The 23,093-nt window shown below is 48.4% G+C and overlaps 1 protein-coding gene across 2 annotated transcripts in view; it reads left to right on the top strand.

Moving 5' to 3' along the window:
* The window catches only part of SCRN1 (secernin 1), a 35,567-nt gene extending 13,025 nt beyond the window's left edge, over positions 1-22,542 (top strand). For both annotated transcript variants that reach the window (XM_081147368.1, XM_081147369.1), the window contains 6 exons: positions 8,468-8,649; positions 9,806-10,008; positions 12,043-12,237; positions 13,351-13,516; positions 16,856-17,036; positions 18,728-22,542. In XM_081147368.1, the coding sequence (XP_081003494.1) occupies positions 8,468-8,649; positions 9,806-10,008; positions 12,043-12,237; positions 13,351-13,516; positions 16,856-17,036; positions 18,728-18,886 (1,086 nt within the window). In that variant the 3' untranslated portion in view covers positions 18,887-22,542. The remainder of the gene's footprint in view (positions 1-8,467; positions 8,650-9,805; positions 10,009-12,042; positions 12,238-13,350; positions 13,517-16,855; positions 17,037-18,727) is intronic.
* The last annotated feature ends 551 nt before the right edge of the window (positions 22,543-23,093 follow it).

Raw genomic sequence — 23,093 nt, 5'->3', positions numbered from 1 at the left:
CCACTGAGAGCCGCACGGTGCCCCCTCCTGTGGGTGAATCATAGTTCAGCCCGCCCCCTGTTGCTGGAAATTTGGGTTGGTTTTCAGTGTTTTGCTATTTACGAGCAGTGCTGAAGCGAATAGCACTTCGTCGGCCACAGTGTCTGGTCTTGGTTTATCTTTTCTTGTTAAAAAAAAAAAAAAAAAATCCAGCTATTCCTACTTTGAGTGCTTACATAAAACAGTTTTTGTCAGTGTTTCTTTGGGATCAGTGCCTAGAAGTGGGATTGCTGGGCCACAGGGTAAATCAGTGTGCACTTCTGTTAGATATTACCAGGTTTCCTTGTAGGTGGCCTTCCATTTTGCATTCCCACCAGCAATGCAAAACAAGGCCCACCTCCCCGTATCCCTAGAGGGTGTTGTCGGACTTTCATAATGGCTATTTTGTTAAGTTTACATTCTGCTATTTTGCTAAAATACTTTTATTGGCTGGGCCAGCACTTATAGATTCTTTTGGGGTTTCCAGGTAGATCGTTATGAAACCTGCAAATAGAGGTAGTTCGATTGCTCCTAAATCTAGTTGTTTTCTTGTCTGATGGGCCCCTAGCTTGGACTCAACATCAGTGGTGGTGGTGACAGTGGGTGCTTGTGCCTTTGTGCCTGACCTGAGTGGGGCAGCCTCTGATGCTTCCCCATTGAGCGAGGTGCTGGCTTGGGGACTGAGAGTCACACAGCTTTATCATGTTAGAAAGTAGACATCAATTCCTATTTTGAGTGTTTCGAAAACCCCCCCAAGGAATAGATGCTAAACTTTGTTAAAGGTCTTTTCGGTCACTTAGCAGGCATCTCGGATTCGGACTGTCGAGGTGTCGCGGTGCTTGTGTCCACGGAACCCTGGTTTGACTTAGCAGTGGCCCGAAGCTCGAGAGTAGTGACGCTGGCCATTCAGGCCACGCCGAGGGGAAGCCGGAAAGTGCCTCCCTTAAGTGAAACGGTGGAAGGTCTCATCTTAAGGTGTTTTAGCATCTCGCAGCATCACAAGAAGAAGGGCGAGGTATTTGGGGAGACAGGCTGTATTCACATAACTCTTATCACAGTATATTGTGGCTTTTGTTGTTGTTGATAATCCTTACCCGAGGATGCTTTTTTCAGTTGCTTTTTGGAGAGAGTGGAAGGGGGGAGGGGGAGGGAGAGAGGCACGGATGCGAGGGAGCCGTGTCGATGGGCCTTCCTCCCGCACGCCCCGACTGGAGCGGGGACCTGCAGGCCCGGGGCATGCCCTTGACCGGGAATCGAACCACGACCCTTGGGTGCACGGGCCGGCGCTCTCACCGCTTAGACATGCCGGCCAGGGCTACAGTATATTGTTTTAATTGTTCTATTTTGCCATTAGTTTGTTCATCTCTTACTGTGCCTAATTTATGAATTAAACTTTCCCACAGGTATGTTGGTATCGGAAAAAACATAGTATAGAGAGGGTTTGGTACTATCAGGCATCCACTGGGGGTCTTAGATATCTCCCCCGCAGATAAGGGGGGCTACTGTATAAATACGTCTGAAATAAATATTTTAGAAAAATTTGTTTTCCTTTTTGGGGCATAGGCTAAATAAATATTTTAATCTCACGGTTACAGTCGTTTTAGGAAATAGATTCTTTTCACTAGCTAGCCCACGGTATGTTATTACTCACATACACTGTAGGTTGAAGTTTGTCCCCTTGCATGAATAAGTGTAGCTTGATACGCCCCAGAATGAGTGTCTCAGGCAGCCCTGACCTCTTTTCTGGGTCGCATCCCTGTGTCTTGAGCTAGCTCTGCAGGTAAAATAACCCCACACGCCTGAAACCAAATTCATTTTTCCCATCTCATTTGCTCCATTTCTTCGAACAGCTCTGTTATTTGCCATGTAGTTTAATCTAGAAACCTGAGGGAAACATCGGCCCTCGTTTCCCCACTTACCCCCAGATGCACAGGGACAGCTGTGACTGAGTCCTGCTGTTTCCTCTCCTGTGTCCCCATCTCCTCCCACTGCCCCATCTCATTCAGACCCACCCCCGTCTCCCTTCTATAATCTGCTTATTGGTGCCCCAGTCTCTTTGTCCTGGAGTCTTATCCCTGCGGGGTCACCAGAATCCCCCCTTCCCCCAAAACACAGCTCTGTCACTGCCTTGTTTAAAAGTTCTGGGCTGTGTTTACAGGACCAGAGTCCCAGCTGATTTGTGTGCCAACAGGGTGCTCACTTTTCTCTCTTTCAAATTAATAGACTTAGTTTTTAGAGCAGTTTTAGGTTTACAGAAAAATGAACAGACAGTACAGAGAATTCCTATACATAACCCCTCACCACCCCACCCCACCTGCCAGCTTCCCCTCTCATGAACATCCTGCCTCGGTGCGCAGCGTTTGTTGGAAGTGATGAGCCAGTAAACACCTGCCATAGTTTACATTGGGGCTCACTCTTGGTGTTGTACATCCCATGGGTTTGGACAAATGTGTAATGACACATACCCACCATTAATTACAGTACCAGCCAGCATAGTTTCCCTGCTATAAAAATCCTCTGTGCTCCACCTGGTCATCCCTCCCTCCCCCAACCCCTGGCAACCACTGATCTTTTTACTGCCTCCATAGTTTTGCCTTTTCTAGAATGTCATGGAGTTGGAATCACACAGTATGTAGCCTTTTCAGATTGCCATCTTTCACTTAGTGATTTGCATTTAAAGTTCTTCCATGTCTTTTCCAGGCCCGACAGTGCATTCCTTTTCAGCGCTGAGTAATATTCCACGCCTGGGTGTACCATCGTGTACTTTTCTTCACCCGTTGAAGGACATCTTGGTTGCGTCCAAGTGTTAGCAGTTAGGAGTGAAGTTGCCAGAAACATTTGTGTGCAGGGTTTTTTTGTTTGTTTTTTTTTGTGGACATAAATTTTTAACTCATTTGGGTGAAGATACTTTTTAATGTAATTTTACATTTTGAATAGGTAATATATTAATGTGGTTCAAAGATTAAGTGATACAAAAAGGTTTACAGTGAGAAGTCTTGCTCCCACTTACTCCAGTCGACTCAGATTCCCACGTTATGTAGCCCTTTCTATTAATTCGTGGACATAAATGTGAATACTTAGCCTTTTCTTTTTCTTTTTTTAATGAAAGTAGCACATTATACACATTATTCTGAAACTTGATTTTTTTAAATATAGAAGTTTAAACTTATTGAAAAGGCCTACAATTTGCTTTTTTCTGTTTAATAATATTTTCTGAAGAGTTTTTTTTTTTTACTATCTGTACGTAGAAATGATGATTTTTTTTTCAGCCGATAGTAGTCCATTGTGGAGATATTCCATAACGTATTTCATCAGTTTTAAAGAACTGACTAGTGCTGGGAGATTCTGTGACCCTAGGTCTCAGTTCCCAAACTCCCCTTTAGCACATGCTCCTGAATCTGCTTCTCAAAGTTAAGCTCATGCCTTTCATTCCCTCACAGTTATACCTGTCACTTGTTCCAAGGACCGAAGGACGGGTTCTTTTCCATATTTGGGCCTATGAGCCACCGTAACTATCATGCTACTTTTATAACAGCCCCCACTGGCATATAGAAGTTATTTTTTCCACTATGGGAGTGAGAGCTTCCCACAGAAACCCATCTATCCCTTAGCCATCTCGTGATATTTTAAACATGCATATTCTGTGCTTTTCCTAGAAATGTTATACTGAGTGTTGACATCCCAGACACTCATTTTCTGAGAATGACCACGTGCAGAAAGTCATCCTGATGACTCATCCACTCACCCACCCACCGTCCCAGCTGGTCCATCCTGGCAGGCGGTCTTCCCTTCCAACTTGTCCAGCTCCCCACCTTTTAACCTCCCGTCAGTCCGTCCACCTGTCTGCCCATCCATCTGTCATCTACTGTATGTCAGGGTCACTTTGCTGGAGACTGCAAGAACCAGAGATCGGGTCCTCCGGTGCAGAGTTCCTGTTTCTAAAATTACATGCCACGCTTCCATTCAGTGCACAGTGTCTGAGCCCAGGCCTCTGCACTGCCCATCCTCGAAGATCTCACAGCTTCAGGGAAATAAAAAGCAGCTCTTCTAAAATGCAGTCGACATCTTTTGTCTTAATTTAGACTCATCTGAACCTTAAGGGCACATTTTCAAAACCAGTCAAGTAGCAGACAAGACACTGGGATACAATTTTTTTAAAAAAACCCAACGAACCAAGCAAAACCTGTCAGTGAGGATGAGCAGTGCTGCTTGAGAGTCGCAGATTTTCTGAAACTAAAAATACTTCTCTGAACGCAGCCCCTTGCCCCGCCTTCTCCTTTCCTACGCTGAGGATCCGGCTGACTCATCAGCTCCCTCCGTGGCTCCCGCTGGCGGAGCCGGGCTGCGCTCCCATCCGAGGCCAGCAGGTCGGACAAAGGCTGTGCTTCACGGACTCAAACGCCCGCTGTGTGCGTCTCTATCGCCCCTTTCACGGGCGAGATCCAGAAATAGTATGTGCTGGAATGTGCACGGCAGGCGGCGGCCTGAAGCTGACGGTGCTTTTCCATTTTTGAGACAATCACGCAAAGTAATAGAGGGCTTGCTTTGCAGAAGAATTGTCTCCTGTCCTTGACTCTAGGGCCTGGTCAAAGCTCATCTTTTCACCCTCTGACCTGGCACGTGTCCCCACGAGCCACTTGAGGGGGTGGCAAGCTCCATTCAGGCGATACCTTTAAAACCTCCACCATCAGGCAGTTCTGAGGTTTAGAAGTCGGCCTCCCCATGCTCCCCGCTCTGGGCACTCTCCTGTTGCTACGAGGCCGTGGCCTGGTCCCCCAGAGGTCACACTAGCCGACAGATCTGTTTCATTAAAGGCTGGTTAGGAGTGGATGTGGGGGAGCAAGACAATCTGCTCGTCACTTTCACAGCTTAATAACCAAAGCTGATGCCAGACCCGTCCCTTCAAGATTGCTCTTTTAAGTAGTGAGTGTTTTATGTTTTCTTTCCCTTTTCTAATATAAATTTGGGCCCTGGCCGGTGTGGCTCAGTTGGTTGAGTGTCGTCTCAGGCACCAAGAGGTCACTGGTTCCTTTCTCCGTCAGTGCAGGTGCCGGGGTTTCGGGCTCAATCCCCAGTAGGCGGCCTGCAGGAGGCAGCCGATCAATGTTTCTCTCTCTCTCCTTCCTCTCTCTCTCTCAAATCAATAAAAACATTTTAAAAAAAGAAATTTGGCTAGGAATTTTGACTAGGGGAACTAAACTGTAATTGTTTTTGCCTCACTGAAAGATTTCGGGTGCTTTTTGTGTTTTTTTTTTTCCTGGTGAGGCCTCTGCTACCTCAAATCCCACTTACTCTCTGCCTTGTTAGTAATGTGGCGAATGTGAAGGCCGTTTGAAAAGTGCCTGCCTGCCTGCCGTGTTCATGCTCTAGGTGTCTGACTTCCACAACGTTTAGTTAATTATGTCCTGTGCAAATGTCCCTTATTTGGAGGTTTGCTCCCCAAGTGGGGCTTTAAATAACCCATCTAAGCGAGATAAGCGTGTCCATACTCCCCAGCCCTCCCAGACCTGTGATTAGCCAGATTTCAAACACAGGGGAGTGCATGTGAGTTGCAGCCACAGAAGGGCCCGTGTCAGGCCCGGGCTTCTGCGGTTCATAACAAAGACACCCCGAGGGGCAGGTGTTTGGGCTCACCAAGGCCTGGGCGCACGCACATGCCTCCTCCGCACCCCCCTGCTCTGTAGCCCATGAGGGGGATCCTGGGCCTCGGCTTTCCGCCCACTGCTTAGGAGAGACTGAGCTGGCCCATCTGGCTGCTTGGGGATCTCCTTCCTCCCTCCTCATTATGAGTTTGGCCTGAAAAGTGTCAAGTTGGCTGCATATATTTTGAACTCCGACAAAGACCATATGGTCTTTCTGATTCAATTGTCAACAGTTTTGTTAGTCATTACTTACTGAACTCCTGCAGTCCTGCGACTCAGTGGCATCATAGTAGTTCTCCTAAGTGGTACGGTGGGGACTTCCCTGCACCAGGAACACACCTGTGACATCCTCCATTATCCACCTGTGTCCTGCCCTTTATTCCAGACCAACTCAAATGTCACCCACTTGTAAAGCCTCTGACCACTTGGATGTGTTCCCTCTTCCCTTCAAATCTCTATTATGCTCCCTTGACCTTTGTTACTCATTCACTCATTCACTCACTCACTCATTCATCCATTCAAGAAAAGGTTTATCGATGCCTCGTATGTACCAGGCTTGGGCTAGATCAGTGAGCTGAACAGCAGAGACGCCTCCCTGCCCCTGTGGCGGGAGCACACACAAACAGCACGTGCGATTCCCGAGTCAATCAGATGTTGTTTTGGAATAAACGTAATGGATGTGAGAAAGCATAGCAGGGGTGGGTTGGTCAGAAGTGTAAGGGGATGGAGGGGCAGGATGCAGTGCATTTTAAGTAGACAGGTCTCAGTGACACTTACTGAGGCTGGCCTGGTGGTCATAGCAATTTGTGCTGTGCCTTCTCCATTTTTCCCAACCAGAAGGATGGGGTTGGACATCTCATTGATTTATCTGCCAGCAGCACTTAGCACAAAATGCTTTGTGTGTGGTTGACACTCTATAAGTAATTGGTGAAATGGAAATGAATGTGTAAAAATGAATTTGAGGGCAAATAAGTAAACCCGTTTCCTATTTTCACTTTTTTCTTGCCTGTAAAAAATCATGATAAACCTGTGCTTAAGAATCTGAGATTCCTTCCGACTTATTCAAGACAGAATTTGTCACTGGAGCTTAGTGCACACAGGGCTTTTGAAGACTGTTGGGCAAAGCCTGGACTCCTTTTTACATAAAAGAGTGCAAGTTTAAGATATAAACTCCAGTTACATGTAGACGAACACAGAGGACCCTGGCTTAGTTGTTTACTGCTTTGGCCAGGTTTTGCTCTAAAAGAATCATTTCGTAAAGTAAATGACTTTTGGCAACCGAATGAGGGAAAGCACTTCAAGGGTATATTTTAGTATCAATTCACCATGAAAAACTCCATGTTGTCCTGACAACCTCCGGCTTTAATTAGCTTTCAGTTGACAAATATTCGTCAGGTGAAATAACATCATCCCAGCGCACAGCCACATCCACCATGGATGGCGAAGATGCAGATGCCACGTGACCAATGAGTGTGCATTTCGGCTGTTACTTGTGGTTTAGAGATTATGGAAAATCAATGCGGTGGAACTTCCTGGGCTGCATTCAGCCGATATAATTGGGTCTTGAGACAAAAAAAGATCTAAGGCTGCAGTTGATCCAATGCTTTCAGCTTCCTCATTTAAAATGTAAATGGCTGCTGTAGCTGATACAGTTGTCCCTTGAGAGCTGAAGCGCTCCGTGTGATTTAGAGCCCTGACTTCCATAGTGCATTCGCCACACACAGGGCGCATGGCAGACTGATGGAATGTCAGACAGGAGGCCCCTTCTGGGTGACCTGGCTTAGTTATCCAGCCGAGTTCTCCCGTGGGCCCAAAGTGGGGAGGGGGCCAGCAGGGAAGGCTCTGAGGTACCCGACCCCAGGCCCACGCCTGTTCTTCCATTGGCGTCTCAATGCACTTCGGCCGGTTCTGTTGTTTTCACTCTTCCATGTAAGGGTTTGTGTGAAGGAAGGGCTCTGAGGCTAAAGACACTTGGAAAGAACTAGTTTGATCTCGATCGGCTCATTCTTTTCCAGGTAAAGACACAGTACCTGGGGGAGGTGAGACCACAGCTCCACGTGGCATGACTGTGGTTCTCGTAGCAGTTAGAAACCCACCTCTTTGGGACTGTTCCCGTATGTACCCACCTCGGGGGCTGAGTGTGGGGATCAACTGGGACAGACAGGGAAGCACAGTGTACAAGAGAGTGTGCGCTTAATGCGTTAGTTAAATGTAAGGTATTGTCATTTTCTCATTTCTACCACTACAGCAGTCTTGTAGGTTGTCAAACTGTGCTCCAGGGAACCCTAGCGTCATTGCCGGAGGCTTAGGGACCTCCCGTCTTCAGACAAAGCATCTTCTTTTTTCTACGTCAGGCTTCTAGGTAAAGTTTCTTTTACAGATAGGGCTCTATACGGTTAACAATGAAAACCACTGAGAGAGAAGGGTTTTTGCAACTGAGAGTAAATCGCTATGTTTGTTTGAAATGCTGGCGTTCATCTGTGTCTATTGAAATGATTAGCCACAGAATATTCAGATGGGCTGAATCCTGGTTCAGGAAGATGACCGCCATAGACGTCAGCATCATGGACAGGCTGGTTGGAGCCAAAGAGACTAAGAACTGAGTAACTGGCAAGACAAAGACACCCTGGAGACCTGTCAGCCGCACTGAGATTTGGGGTGTCTTTTAAGTCCAGTATTCCCAAGGCCTTTTATTTACTTATTTAGTCTGTTTGTAACTGATGTGGTGGTTCAGTGTAAGTACCAAGGTGAGAACTGAGTGGTACCTGACAGGCGATGGCCCCTTCTTTCCTGTCTTCATTTTTTAGTGCACTTACATTTCAATCGACCAAGTTCCCAAGACCCACGCCATTGTGATAAGCAGACCTGCCTGGCTTTGGGGGGCAGAAATGGGAGCCAATGAACATGGAGTGTGCATAGCCAACGAGGCCGTCAATGCCAGAGAACCGGCGGCTGAGACGGAAGCCTTGCTGGGCATGGATCTGGTCAGGTACTGGTGATTCTTTGAAACAACTGCCCAGGATGAGTGGGGGATGGACACAGGATTTATCTCCCTCCAGACCTCATATTTTATAACACAATGCTCCCCAAGAAGATGTGTGCCATTTGATATAAACTTTGAGGTGATGGGAAAACAAAGAATACAGTGATTATTCAGTAATAAAGAATAATCAGGTATTGATACGTGCTACAGGATGTCGAATCTCAAAAACATTATGCTAAGTGAGAGAAGCCAGACACAAAATGTCACATACTGTATGATGCCATTTCTATGAAATATCTAGAAAAGGCAAACTCGTGGAAACAGATTAGTCATTGCCCGGGGAGCAGGGTTCCTTTATTTCTCAGTCACAGTGTGCTGCTTCTCAAAACTAACTGATCACTTGTTTGATCTTGGGCACCTGTACTATGTATTTTCATGTTCATTATCTCATAAAACCCATCCTCCTATCGACCCAATGATATAGGCGCTTATTTTATAGGTGACACAAAACTGAAGTTCAAATATATTATGTAACCTGCCCAAGGTCACACGGAGGGCAAGAGCTGTGCCCTCTTTAAGGGGTCTATTAATTGGAAGTGCCGGGAGGAGATCGCTGTGTCACTTCAGAAGAAATACTTTTCGATAGCTGACGCTGTAAGCCACCCAGTAGAGAGAGGCTCATGGGCAGGCTGATAGGCAGAAAACCGTAGGAAAGGATTGCCAGCGTGCTGAGCAGCAGCCCCTTCCTGCCGAGATCTCTGAGCCTGCTGTACGCACCCAAGACGACGGCTGGCTGTGGGACACTTTGATGACCAACCAACCTGACGTAGAACAGCAGCGAGCAAGGCTGGACTCGGCAGAGATTTCCTTTTGCCCAGAGGTGGGAGGGTAGAGGCAAGAGGGTGGATAAGCCAACAAAAGGGGTCTTGCTAAGAGCTAGAGGGGAGCTGGCCAGGTCCATGGGAGACAGAGCTAGAAAAGAGAAAGGGAGGTGGCTGAGCCACTGGGGTCCTGACTCTTCTGTGTATGTGGGCTGGGGATGCCCAAAGACAGAAAACACCCCCACACTTCAAAACTCAGCCTCCTCCCAATCTTTGGTTACTATGGTAATACTCACATGGCAGGAAATGACTGAGGTATACCTCTGGTTACCTTACTTCAGGCTTGGTTTAGAAAGAGGGTCAACGGCTAAAGAAGCCTTTGATGTCATCATTGCCTTGTTGGAAGAACATGGACAAGGTGGGAATTATTATGAAGATGCAGGCTCCTGCCACAGCTTCCAGAGTGCTTATCTGATTGTGGACCGTGAGGAGGCCTGGGTGCTGGAGACCGTAGGGAAGTACTGGGCTGCTGAGAAAATCACAGGTGAGTGGGTGTGGATGGCGAAGAGCTTCGTGGGCAGAAAAGGCCGGGATAGATGTTGCCTGCTGCTGCTGCAGACTGTCTGTGTGCTGCCTCTCATCTCTGGGCTGCTGCTTCTAGAGAGGGAGCTGGAGTCTTCTGAACCCAGAGTGAAGGGATGTCCACACTTGGGAAGCATACTTCTGACGTTTCCTATTTTCTGTTTGCTTTCTGGGCAGGACCCATTTTAGACTACCAGCAGTTTCATGATCCAAAAGTGTTACTCTGTTAATCGGCCAAGGGGATGGTGATTTTTTCCATTCCATTTATGATAGGTCAGTGGATTACTGCAACAGGGAGTTGCCCCTGATCACCCCAGCCCTGGAGCTCTTTGCGCTTGGACTGTTCCTCTAAAGGAGGAATTTGGATTTGTAGGACCGTTGAGTTCCTCTGGGCCAATAAGCCCATGTCACTGGGAGACAATGTTTATAGACCAGCAGAGGCTAGGGAATCCACCTAGAGGGATTTGCTGCCCAATAAATTTCTGCTCTGTGCTTCCTGCAGCATCTTGTTCTAAGACAGTTCTGAGGAAGGAAATGTTAGGGATGGGAGTGGCTGTCTTGTATCATTGCCTCAGCACCCTCATACTCTGGACAGGATGGAATCCCAGAGTGGGCCCAAGGGCTTCCAGGAGGACTAAAGAGTTCTAAGAATTGGATAGCGAAGCCCCTCTTATATTCCTTAGGCCTGGATGACAAATACATGGCACGTTCACGCAGCTCTCCACTCCCATGCCCATGGCAGACATGGCTAGTAGATCACAGAACTCTTCTCTTGTTGAACTGAAACTTGGCCTATGTATTTTTTGCAACTGAATTTACCAGGAATCTTCTTCCAGTTCTTTAGAAATAATGTCAGGGCTGAAACCTGTTTGCCATCTGTCTGAGGGGTGACTGGAACCAAATCTGAGCTGAGTTAGAAGCAGAAGATCTGTTGCAATAGCTGGGAATCAAGGCTGTTGTTTTCTGTGGCCTAAGTCAGTCCAGCGATCAGGGTTGCTGTGGACAATGGGCACGTTGTATCCTAGAAAAGGTTGCTCCACCCAGGCAGTGAGATCTGGCTGTGGTTTCTTGACTAAGCTGTGCAAAGTCTGTCTCCCTGGAGGAGGGGGCGGCTTCTCATTCTCACAAGGGTACAGAATGGCACCTTGAAGCAATCTCAGAGCGTTTCTCCACCCACATCTGCCCCACATATACCCAGGTGTGCCTGCCTGCCCTACTTCTATAGTAGCTACAGAACTAATGTAGCTGGTGTGGCCCAACAGGTCTCCAAGCCTCCTGCGATGCTGGAACTTAAAACTCCCTTAAGAAAAATTCTCCTAAAATAAAGTCTTACTATTGAATGGTCCATCAAGGAGACTATTGGTTCATGCTGAAAAGCAACCATATTGCTTTTAAGTACAATGTAAAACTTTTTGATCTATCGCATTTTAGCTTAGTCTCACTTCAAAATACAGCTTAAAAATCCATCTTGTCAAAATGAATGTTGTCTTTCACTATTTAAATTGAAAATACCCCAACCATTCCTTGGCCTCATTGATTTCATGTCCCCTGATCGCAGTAGTGTGATTGCAGTAGGATTTAATGAACTCTGGCCCCTGAATGCTAAAATTTTTGAAAGCAAATGACTATTATAAATCAGCCCTCTAGGAAAATAACATATGTAGAATTATTCACAAGTCTTAAAAAATCTTAGTGTAAATAATGTCAAAATCAAGTATTTAGGCCAAAGCTATTTTTAATTTTTATTTATTATTTTTATTTAAGATCAAGTGACCGTTGCTCGTTTACAATGTGATGACGCTGGTCGGGATTGGTCAGACCTTCTGGGAGATCTTCTCAGAAGAGGGCCAAGGATTGGCTGTTTCTCTCTTCAAAAATGGAATTTGTTTCATCCCTGTAGTCAAGTTGCAGGAGAGAGATTCCCTGTAAATTTCCATTTCTTGATTAAGTCTTTATTAGTGTATTTCCAACTAACTGGGCTTTGTACTCTCTGCAGAGGGCGTCAGGTGCATTTGCAATCAGCTTTCACTCACCACTAAGATTGACGCAGAGCATCCTGAGCTCAGGAGTTATGCTCAGAGTCAAGGCTGGTGGACGGGAGAGGAGGAGTTCAATTTCTCCGAAGTTTTTTCTCCAGCTGAGGACCAGCTACACTGCTGTGCAGGCAAAGACAGCTTAGAAAAGCAAGAAGGTGAGCCATTACATCCCTTACGACTCTCCCTCTCACACCCTTTGCTTGTGGCTATTTTAGAGAACTCAACTTAGGAGGGTGAGCATGGAGGAGTAGAGAATAGACCTTGTATATAGAGACTGACTTGTGTTAAAGTCCCTGATGTTCAGGCAAGATGAGACGTTGCATTTATTCTTACAGGATGCTTTCTTATCCGTGGAAGTTTGCTGCTGCTATTTCTTCTTTAAACACTAATGTCATTGTGATGCTTATTGCAGCCTTCCTTATACCTCAGCGTTTGTATATTTCAATGATCTTCTCCCTAATTTAATCTTCCCATTAGCCTGTCTTTTGGGAGCATTGTCTTTTACTCATCTTAGGATCCCCTTGTGACACCTGTTATAGTCCTTTGTTCCATGAACATTTATTAAGTTAACTGTTGAATTTTCTTCATGAGCCCTCTGTCTTCCACTCAATTATCAACTTAGTCAGAACCCATATTTAGGTAAATATGGTGATTGGATCCAGCTTGTTACTTTTGTGCCCGAGCGGAAACCCTTCCAAATAAATCTCAACGGCCACATTTTATATCTGCTAGTGATACATGTGTTTTGTTTAGTCAAACCTTTGATCATTTAGAATACCAGCCAGCACACTATGACCTGTCGTCAGCCACCTGTTTTGTAACTAAAATTTTATTGTGACACAGCCACACCTGTTTGTTTGTGGCTGCTTCTGTGCTGCAGGGGCAGAGGTGAGCGGTTGCAACAGGTAAGTTACAACAGAGATTGCATGGCCCATAGGCCTAAAATATTTATCTGGCTCTTTAAGAAAAAGTTTTCTGACCCTTAATCTAGAAGAACATTTAAAGACTTTTCTGTAGAACTTAATAAATATATTCTGGACAGGATGTTACACACTGGTCAGGATTTATTCCATGGCCACACCTAGCCACAAGGGAAGCTGGGAAATACAGTCTGTAGTTAGGCAGTTATGTTCCCAGCTATAATTTAGGGGTTCTGTTATGAAAAAGGTAAAGGAGTGAATGGATTTTGGTTAGCAACCTGCCACAGTTAAATCTCTCTTCTCCCTGTCCCTGTCCCTGTCCGTCTCCCTCTTCCTCCCTCTCTTCAGAAAGCATCACTGTGCAGACTATGATTGACATCTTACGGGACAAAGCCAGTGGCGTCTGTATAGACTCCGAGTCTTTCCTCACCACAGCCAGTGTAGTGTCTGTCCTGCCTCAGAGCAGCAGCTCACCGTGCATCCACTACTTCACTGGGACCCCAGATCCCTCCAGGTTCGTCTGAACACAGTCACGTAAGCAGAAAGCCTGTGCCTCCCTCCAAAGCTTGTCCAGCAAGTGTGCACCGAATTCCCGCACCGCCTTTTGCATAGCCGAGTCACACTGTTTAGTCTTTCTCAGTGTGGCCTTGCAGCACAGAGAGCTTCCATTAAAAGATGTCCTTAGCTTTAGTCACACAGCATTCATCAAGATCATGGGATCCAGTTGTTTTAAATTAAGCAAATACGTATCGAGTGTGTATCACGGGCCAGGCATTGTGCTGTACGTGAGGGATGCAAAGCTAAACAAGACACATTGAGGCAGCGATTACAGGACTGCCCAAGACTTGTCAAAACAACCAATTCCCATGAGTTAGAGGGCAAAATGGCCCAGAGGCGAGGCGGATGGGAGCAACTTCAAGTGCCCTGGCTAATACTTTCAGACATTGTATTTTAAGGGGTTGCTTTCTGCCCAGGAACTTCAGCAAAGAGGTTAAGAGCATAGCTTCTGGAGTAAACTGCCAGGATTCTGAATTCCACCTCAGTCGGTTAGTAGCTGGACAAGTTACTTAATACCTCTAAGCTTCCGTCTCTATACTATACAATGGGGATAATGCTGGTCTCTAATTTTACCTGCTTGTTGGGCCTCATTTGTATTTTTCAACTACAGTTTACATTCAGTATTATTTTGTATTAGTTTCAGGTATGGGCCTCATGTTTTAAACTACTGCCAATATCAATAGATACTTCTAGCAGGACCTGACTATTAAGTTCTGGATAAGCTATTCTTAGTTTTTCATCCACTCATTTATTTACTCAACAAGCACTTATTAAGCACCTACTGTGTACCACATAGTGTGATTTTTGGGTACTAGAGACCAAGTGTGTACAAGGGAAGAGGTGACACAAAGGAGACGACGAAGAGGAACACTTCACAGAGAGAGGGACTCTTGAGCGCTGGGCATTGACGGAAGAGTAGGAGTTCGTTAGGGACAAAAAGCAGGAAGGACATTCTGGGTAGAGGGAACAGCATGTGCAAAAGCATAGAGGCATGAAAACTTGTCTCCCAGTGCTGGTGACTCAACAGCCTCTTGTGAGCGCTCCCTGCTGGCCTGCAGGGGTATGTGCGGGCACTGGAAGCGCCTGGAAGGCTCTGCCGAGTGAGGTCTTGGACATTGCTCTGTAGGGAGTAGGAGCCTTCAGAGAGGTGGGTTGAACTAAAGAATGATTGTACCTCCCCCCCTCCCTTGTGTCAGACGCCTGCTCTGACAGTGCTTAGAAGACAGGCCTTGGTGACACCAGGGCAGTAAAATAAAGGAATTCTGTTTCCTGGGCTGAAGTGCACGGCCTAACACAGTTAGAGAAGTGGGCTAGGGTATAACCTTCAAATATTGCAAATGGGAAATTTCAAGTAACATTAAAATCAAATTATTCATGGGTCAAATTAATTAAAAAGACCTGAAGGAAGATGAGGAGCCTTCCGGAAGGCATTCATTTTTATCTCCCGTGGTCAAATGAGCTGCGTTTCCGACAGTGACTGTGGAACTGTCATAGGTTTTCTTTCTTATTCAACATTTCAATATTTCTCTGTAATTGGGCATGTTCAACGTTTTGTATTTTGTCAGCAGGGAGCATAATTACCCACTCCTGGGTTTTAGGTAGTAACAGGAGGGACATTTTACTGGTTCCTGTTAACAGTGAGAGCATTAGGGAGGTGAGTTGGGGCAGGAAGATTATGATCAAAGAGCAGGGCTGCCTGACTCATCCCTCCCAGGTCGTGTGAGAAACCGCAGGACACGGGCTGACTATTGTTCTGTCTGCTGCCGCCCTTCTCTGCCCTTTGCTCACTGTATCAGTTGTGGATCCTGTTCTCCAACAACTTGTTCTCGAATTCTCTTCTCTCTCCTTCCCTCCCTTCTTTTCCTCTCCTGCCTCCTAGCAAATACCAGGTACTATGTAAGGCTGAGAGTTGGAAGGAAGTGCAGAAGTCGGAGTGCAAGCTAGAGGGAGATACAAAAGACCTTTAATTCCTCTAAAAGGCAAATTCCATCTTATCAATACTCTGTTGTGTCAGCTGGTGCCTCAGTCATCCATATAGTGACACTGGTTGGCTTTTGTGCACTGGTTCTGTCCTTTGGAAACAGTTTCGCAGTTGTAGGCCAGTATTTGTTAAAGCTCCACTGACGTGAAGATTCACAGAGGGAAAGGGTGGAGAGGTATCCTCGCATTGTGAGACTGTAAAATTCGGAGTTCTGCAGTGAACTGGAGCCCGCGAGAACCGATTACATGAGTCCTTCCTGACTCTGTGTTCAGTGATGTTACGTCAGTAGCTTGAAATGGGCCACAGTGGGTATATTTACACCACAGAAATTGGCAGACACCATTAACTAGGGCTTATTTCCCTCCCTCAGAGATATAGTTGTCAAACCAGCACATCACTGGAGGTCCCCACATCTGGGAGACACACACAAATACTCAACATACAGGGTGGATAAACCAAGAGGGGGAGAGAATTTAAACATTTTCCATCTTAAATATTAGAAGGCTATTTCTCAACCCATTTGTATTAGGCTGTGTACTTCAGCCCAGGAAACAGAAAATAGGGAGGAAGCTCTAGGAAACTTCCTAGAACTGGTGTCTGATGTACTTTAACTAGTGACGTATGCCCAGGTATGCGCAGGTACACACACACACACACACACACACACACACACACACGTCCATTTGCCCTAAGATACATCCATTGTGCCAAAAGAGCTGAATCAGAGTGTTTGCATTGACCACCTACTGTGCCCACAGCTACCCGCCTTCTCACAGAGCCAGACTTCTGTTTCTCTGTGGTGTGTCCTCTCTGGGGTCCTTTTTTGTCATCTGTCTTAATCGGTCCCTTCCCTGAGTCTGTCAGAGATATTTTAAAAATTTCCAAATGAGGTAGAGCCTAAAATAAAAGAGAGCGCGAGATGGAGTCTCAGAGCCTTCCTTTCCAGGAGGCCACTTTCCAGCAAACCGCGCTAGAGAAGGGCTGCCTCTTTCAACTTAAAGAGAGAACCACGGCGCTTTCTACTTGCCTTACCTTACACGGCTGAAAGGGGCCTCGAATGGTCTTCCCAGAACAGAGCAGGTCTGTCTAGATGTCTCCTCCCTGTAAAGAGGAGAAATTGCAGCTTGGAAGTGGCAGTTTCACGAAAACATTTACTAAAATATGCAGTTGTCTCTCTCTTAACATGCACCCACCCACCACCCACAACCCACCACCTACCACGGGTTGGCTCAGGAAAGGTTTGCCGAGCGAAAGCACCGCTTCTGGGTTTCCTGGAGCCCCAGCCTGGCTGAAGCACCTCTCCTTTCTCTCCAGGTCCGTATTCAAGCCTTTCATCTTTGTTGATGATGTAAAACTTGTCCCCAAAGCACAGTCTCCCTGTTTCGGGGACGATGATCCTGCCAAAAAGGAGCCTCGGTTCCAGGAGAAGCCAGACCGTCGGCATGAACTGTACAAGGCCCACGAGTGGGCACGTTCTGTCATTGAAAGTGACCAGGTGAGCCCGGGGGTGGGCCCGTGGAGGGGGTCGAGGCCAGAGAGAACGGAGCCAGGAAAGCAGCAATGAGAGAGCTCACCATTCCCCCCCCCCCCCAAAATCCAGAGCCCCAGCAGAAGGGAGGAGGAAGGACCGTGGGTGTTAGATGCTCATCTGCCCACAAGCATTTATTTAACAGCTTGGAACGGGTCCAGTTTCTCTGGAAGAAAGGGACACTTTTTTTTTTTAATCCTCACTTGAGGATACTTTTTCCATTGCTTTTCAGAGAGGCTTGGGAGGGATGGGGAGGGAGAGAGAGAGAGAGAAACATCGATGTGAGACACATCAACCGGTTGCCTCCCATCGGGGGCCCGGGATCCAACCTGCAACGCAGGTACATGCCCTTGACCAGGAATCAAACCTGTGACCCTTTGGTGTACAGTCCGACCCTCTAACCACTGAGCCCTGAGCCAGACCTGCCAGGGCAAGAAAGGGCCACTTTCAGGTAAACCGAGCCTGCATTCTGTGTGGGCTGGGCGAGCACAGGGGACTATACGCGAGGAACATAAAGGGCAACGCAGGCGGCAAACCCAGTGGGTTCAGGAAGCATCTCTGAGAAGGGCGGTCTCGCTTAGTCCCAGAACTCACCCTTCCATGCCACAGAAGTAACCATTTTTTACGTGTGAAACTTGCACGGTGCTGTTACATGTTTTCCCTGCCAACCATTTCCCTGGAGCCCTGAGTCCCTCTGGTCCCCGACACCCAGTCCAGCCCGGGGCTGTTCCCGGGGGTTCCCGCCTGTGCATATTCTCTAGGTGGGTGACAGTAAGCCCCGGGTGAAAACATCACCTTCAGGCGCATGGTTTTGTGGATATCAGGCAGAGGTAGGAAGGCTGTGCATGCTGAACTCTTCTACACAAACTTTCAGAGACGAGACCGATGGATCGGATGGGTTTTGAAATTTAGAAAAGACTGTTGGTTTGAGTCAGGGGTGGGTGGTCACAGCAGCTTCTCCTTCAGGGTCTAACTGGGCAAATGAAAGTTTCTCACTGTCGTCCCACTTAGAAGAAGAGATCTCACCGTCTCAGAAAACAAGTGAACTGGGTTTGTTCATGGACTCCTTTATTCATCCAACAGACACTCACTGGGAGTGCCTACGATGTCCAAGGCATTGGAGGGCCGAGCTAGGCCGAGGAGCCCAGGGTCTAGTGGGGACACAGGCAGGTAGACAAAGCTTCACGCAGGAAGAGAACAATTTCCCAGGCGGAAGGGAAGAGCCTGGACTGGGGAGCCCAGAGGAGAGGCTTGGGAAGGGGCCTGAGGATGGGTGCCGGCTGACCAGGCACCGAGGGGAGCACGCTGGCCTGTGCAGCTGTGAGAACCAGTATTGAGTATCGAGTATTGAGTATTGGGCTGGAGGAGTCCAGTCAATTTCAGTCTGGCTGGAGAGAAGGAGCGTGGCCAGAGGTGGCTACTGAGTAAGAGCCTGCGTGTCACGTCCGGCCTTCTTGCAGTGTCACTCAGGACTGTATCCTGAAGGCAGCGGGAAGCTCTGTAGGTATTCTGAGCAGAGCAGTGATGTAACTACATTAGCGCCCTGGAAGGATCCCTGTGGCTGTCATGTAGGCAACATTGAATAGGGTGGGTCCCTCACCCCGGGAGGCTTTCAGGGTTCATCGCAATGACCCCCCACTGTGTTTGTCCTTCCCTAGGAGCAAGGTCGCAGGCTGAGGAAGACCATGCTGGAGCTGGAGAAGCAAGGCCTGGAGGCCATGGAAGAAATCCTGGCCAGCCCCGACCCCCTGGACCCCGCCGAGGTGGGGGACCTTTTCTATGACTGCGTGGACACGGAGATTAAGTTCTTTAAGTGAAGCAGGCACCCCCTTCCCCCGTCTTATTTAAAATTTCCCACCGTACTAAGTTACCAGCAAAACAAACCGCTCTCCTGTTCGAGTAAGATGAGAAAGGTCCGCCGGGGCCGCCCCTTCTGAAGCCAGATCGAACTGTAAACTTGTGTTCTGCCCGGAAATTCGAAACGCCCCCTCCGCCGTGTGGTCCCCATCCTCTGCCGTGTGACATGTATCCCGTGTGCCCGTTGTTTTCCTGTGTGACTAGTTGTGGATGTCAAGCTGCTGTTACTGTATTCCAGTGGCAATGGACACATTAGCCTCTTTGGGGGATGATCAGAGTTCATCGGGTCTTGAAAGGCAGGCTCCACAGTGGGAAAGCAAAATCTTCTGAAGTCTTACACTTTCTCAGTGACAGTTTCTTTCAGGTTAACAAAAGCATTGCTTTGACTGGCCCAGGGTCCTGTGTGCGCACTCGAGGGAGAAGCTTCCCGGTGTCCCTTAGTTTGAGTCCTAGTCTGTCTGTATCTGTAGCGCAGAATGTCTCCAGCTGTGTCTTCTCAGGGACACATCTGGAGGGAAGGAATAAAGGGGTCCTGTCCAGTCCCAGCTCTGTCCCGATTCCCGTGACCCTCAAGAACCTACCTTCTGTGCCCTGTGCCGGGACCCACAAACTGCTTCCACGTGCGGGAAAGCTGGGCGTGTGTCAGCTGACCCGCCCACTTTAGAGCGCCAGAGGCAGCCACACCTGTGGCTTCCCGAGTCACCGCGTGGATCTCCCGGGGGCACGAGGCCCGGCCTGGTTGCCGCCACCTAGTTTAGGGTTCATCAGATGGCCCCAGGGCATAGTTCCACCCCACAGAGCTGCGAAGCTCTCAGCTAACGAGGGGAAGGAGGAACTTTTGACGGTTTCGATTCCAGTTAAAGTAGGTGGAATCTGAGCAGCCGCCACACCATCTCCGCGGAGACTCTCATTAAACCGATTTGTTTCCAACGTCGTGTTCGCGTGAAGGATTGGACTTATCACCGGAGCACAGAAGAGTGTGAGGAAGAGCAGATGGGCTCAGCACTGGGAACACAGAGGGCAAGAAGGCCACAGATGGAGAAGCATTTCGCTCCAGAGTAACAGCCCAGCCCCCACCCTGGCTGCCCAGCCTGTTGTATCCCACAGAGCTGTGTGGGGAGCAGCTGGCTTTCCCTGGGCCTTCCCTTTATCACCCCCGCCCCCCCCCATGTGTCCCAGTAGCTGCCTTCGGACTGGTGGCTGAGGTGGGCAGGTGGTTTGGGGGGACGCTTACCTCCAGCTACTGGAACTCTCAGCCACTCTGGGAACGGCAGGGGGCAGAGATGATGAATGTGGTAATACACCAGCTGGCGGGAGCACAGCAGCTTAATTACTCCTGGCGACCCCTCAGAAGCAGCGCATCATAGGCCACGAGAGCTGGAAGGGACTCGCGTCCCATGTGCAGGTTTTATCGGAACAAATGTTTCCCACCAACTCCCCTTGGCATGAGAGCCCCATGATCTTTTTGCCCAGCAGGTGTGTAAATCTCGGATGTAAAATGACTACAGGTGGTGAGAGCCGGGAAGACCGAGCTGACAGAATTAATAGCAGCCGTTGGAGGTGGTTTGTGGACTTTGAGACTTTTGTCCAGGTTCTGGCTTTCACGGTTGATTAACTTAGGGTCTCCTCCTCTGTGGAGCTGCCATTCTGAGAGTCTGTCTGCAGCTGCTAAGGGAGGAAGGGTGGGGGTCCAGAAGGACATGGGTCCCTCATCCCCCCCTAAACGCACCTCCAGAGGGGCTATTTAAAGCAAGGTCACGTAGAAAGCCGGTCTAAAAACGTCACGACGAGGTCTCACTTCCCCCTGTTGTGGAAACATTTCCTCGGACCTGACATGTCTGGGATACCCAAGGTGATTCGGGGCTTGACCAAAAGGAATCTAGTGAGAGTAAATTACACAGAGGCCTGCTTTTATTATTACGGGCCAAACAAAGGTCACGGGTCACCAGCCAGCCTTATGCCACCTCCCAGCCGTTGTGCTGTGGGAAACACAATGGGTGCTTCTGTTAGGGGGCATTGACCTTAGCCCAGCACTTCAGAGAAGGGCCAACCCTGACTGAGAGCCCCCTGGGCTAACGCCCTACATCACGATTGCAGGGCCCCTGTGTGAGCCCTAGAGGGCGAGGCAGCGCTCCCTGGCACAGCCTGGCACAAGTTAAAGCCGCTGGGAAGCTTCCATCGGGCAGAGAGGCGGTCTAGGTACAGTCAGAGCCAGTGACCGCAGTGGACAGGTTCTCCGCACACCGGGAATCCCGGGGAAGGACAAGAAGAGAGCAGGGGATCTGCCGATGTGGCCGTACTCACTTCTAGTGACTTGTATTTACTTATACTAACAGCTTGAAATACGCTAGCAGGCTGTTGCTGGGGGGGGAATGTTTGTCTTTAAATGCTCCAGACAGACTCCGCTTTTGAGAAATGCGTATCGTTACACGGATAACGTCTTGACCGGGGATTGCTTTTCTAAAGGCAATATGGAGAAAATGGATAGCCAAGATGAACTGTGAAAGTAATGCTTAAAGGCCAGAGTGTAAATAGCTTCCTAAAATGCCATTTGTGTATCCATTAAGTGTTGGGGGGGGGGGCTGCATGCTCTGTGCAGAAAGACATGGCCATAGAGGATAGACTCCGTCCCCCACCGGCACCCGTTACCAAGCATAAGCTAGCTAGTTAGCGTTGTCTAGTAGAAAGGATTCACCATCGAGGGGGTGGCCCTCGTAGTCTGGGGGAGGGGGCAGGAGAGTGAATTCAAGCAGGAGGAACGCTTTCACTCTTGGAGGTGGTTTGGAACTTTAGCTAAAGTATGTACTTGAAATTATGGTGGTTCTTTAGTGCCCCGTAACACAAGCCTCAGTGTTATTAGAAAGTCTTTCTTACGAGCTAACAGCATTAGCAGTGAGGTTCCTTCACTACTGGGTGGATTATTAGGTATAAAAAATAATTATCAACCAGGCAAGCGACTTCGCTCCCTAACTGATGCCACCCCACACTGGTACAGGTGTGCACAGCTGTGCCGGCCCCCAGGGAAGCCGGGCAGGGCCGATGCGTCTGTTATGAAGCCACTAACCGAATTCTTAACTGCGGAGCAGACGAGCCCCTTATGGGGAAGGCCTCTCTGCTGAGCTCCCAGTGTTGGCAGGGAGGCGCGTGGAGGAGGGAGGGAGGGAGGGGAAGCCACCTAGCTGGCCACTCCCGTGTGTGGGGAGGGATGGTGGGTCCCAGGCACATGCTGGCCTGGAGCTTCCCTGTGCTTCCCGCAGCCGTGGCACGTCCTTCAGCAGGACCCTGAGCCCCAGCTCCCCTCCCCTCCGTGGTTTGCGTGGACCGTGCTTTACCTGATGGACTGTAAACATCCCTAAGTGTCACGTGCAGACTTCCCGTGGGGATGAATACGCACGTGTCTGCAGCCACGTTGTGAGAAGTTAACCGTGTGAGCTGGAAAATGCACTTGGCAGGGATAAAAAGGGAAATCTTTGTTTCCTGCGGTGGGAACTGACTGTGTAGTCGTAACAGCCTTTTGTATGAATATCTACAAGCCAGACAACTTCCCCGCCCAGTGCTTGCCCTTGGAATTGTCTCTGGATACATCAAGCATACAATAAAAAAAAATACTGACACGAACGTCCGGTGGCCTCTCCTATCTCGTGTCCCGTGAATAAACGTGGGCATCAGTCCCAACACAGAAAATGTGTGAAAGGGGATCTAGTTTTCGGACTTGAATCTTCAGAAAACCCAATCAGTCCAGCAGTCTCCCCCATCTTGTACCATTCAGTAGATAAATTCGCTGTCTAAAAGTAAATACCTTCATTTTCTCATGGCGTTTTCCCTGTGTGTGTGTCTGTGTCCAAACTTCCCCTATTTATAAGGGCACCAGCCATGTTGGGTTAGGGGGTCCACCCTACTCCTGTAGGACCTCATCTTAACTAGTAACACCTGCAATGGCCCAATTTCCAAATAAGGTTACATTCTCAGGTGCTGGGGGTTAGGACATCAACCTAAGAATTTTGGGAAGATGTAATTCAACCCACAACAGAAGAGATTCGTGAAGGAAGCCAAAGCCTCTGGGGCTGGTAGTTGCTTCTGGAGTCCAGAGCGCTTCTCAGTCCGTTGCTCCTTCCCCCCTGCAGGCAGCACCTCTCCCCCCTTCATCTATAAGGGGTGCCTGGGGTG

This window comes from Miniopterus schreibersii (assembly GCF_964146895.1).
Source record: "Miniopterus schreibersii genome assembly, chromosome: 9".
Taxonomy (NCBI): domain Eukaryota; kingdom Metazoa; phylum Chordata; class Mammalia; order Chiroptera; family Miniopteridae; genus Miniopterus; species Miniopterus schreibersii.
This window is presented reverse-complemented; position numbering and strand designations above follow the sequence as displayed.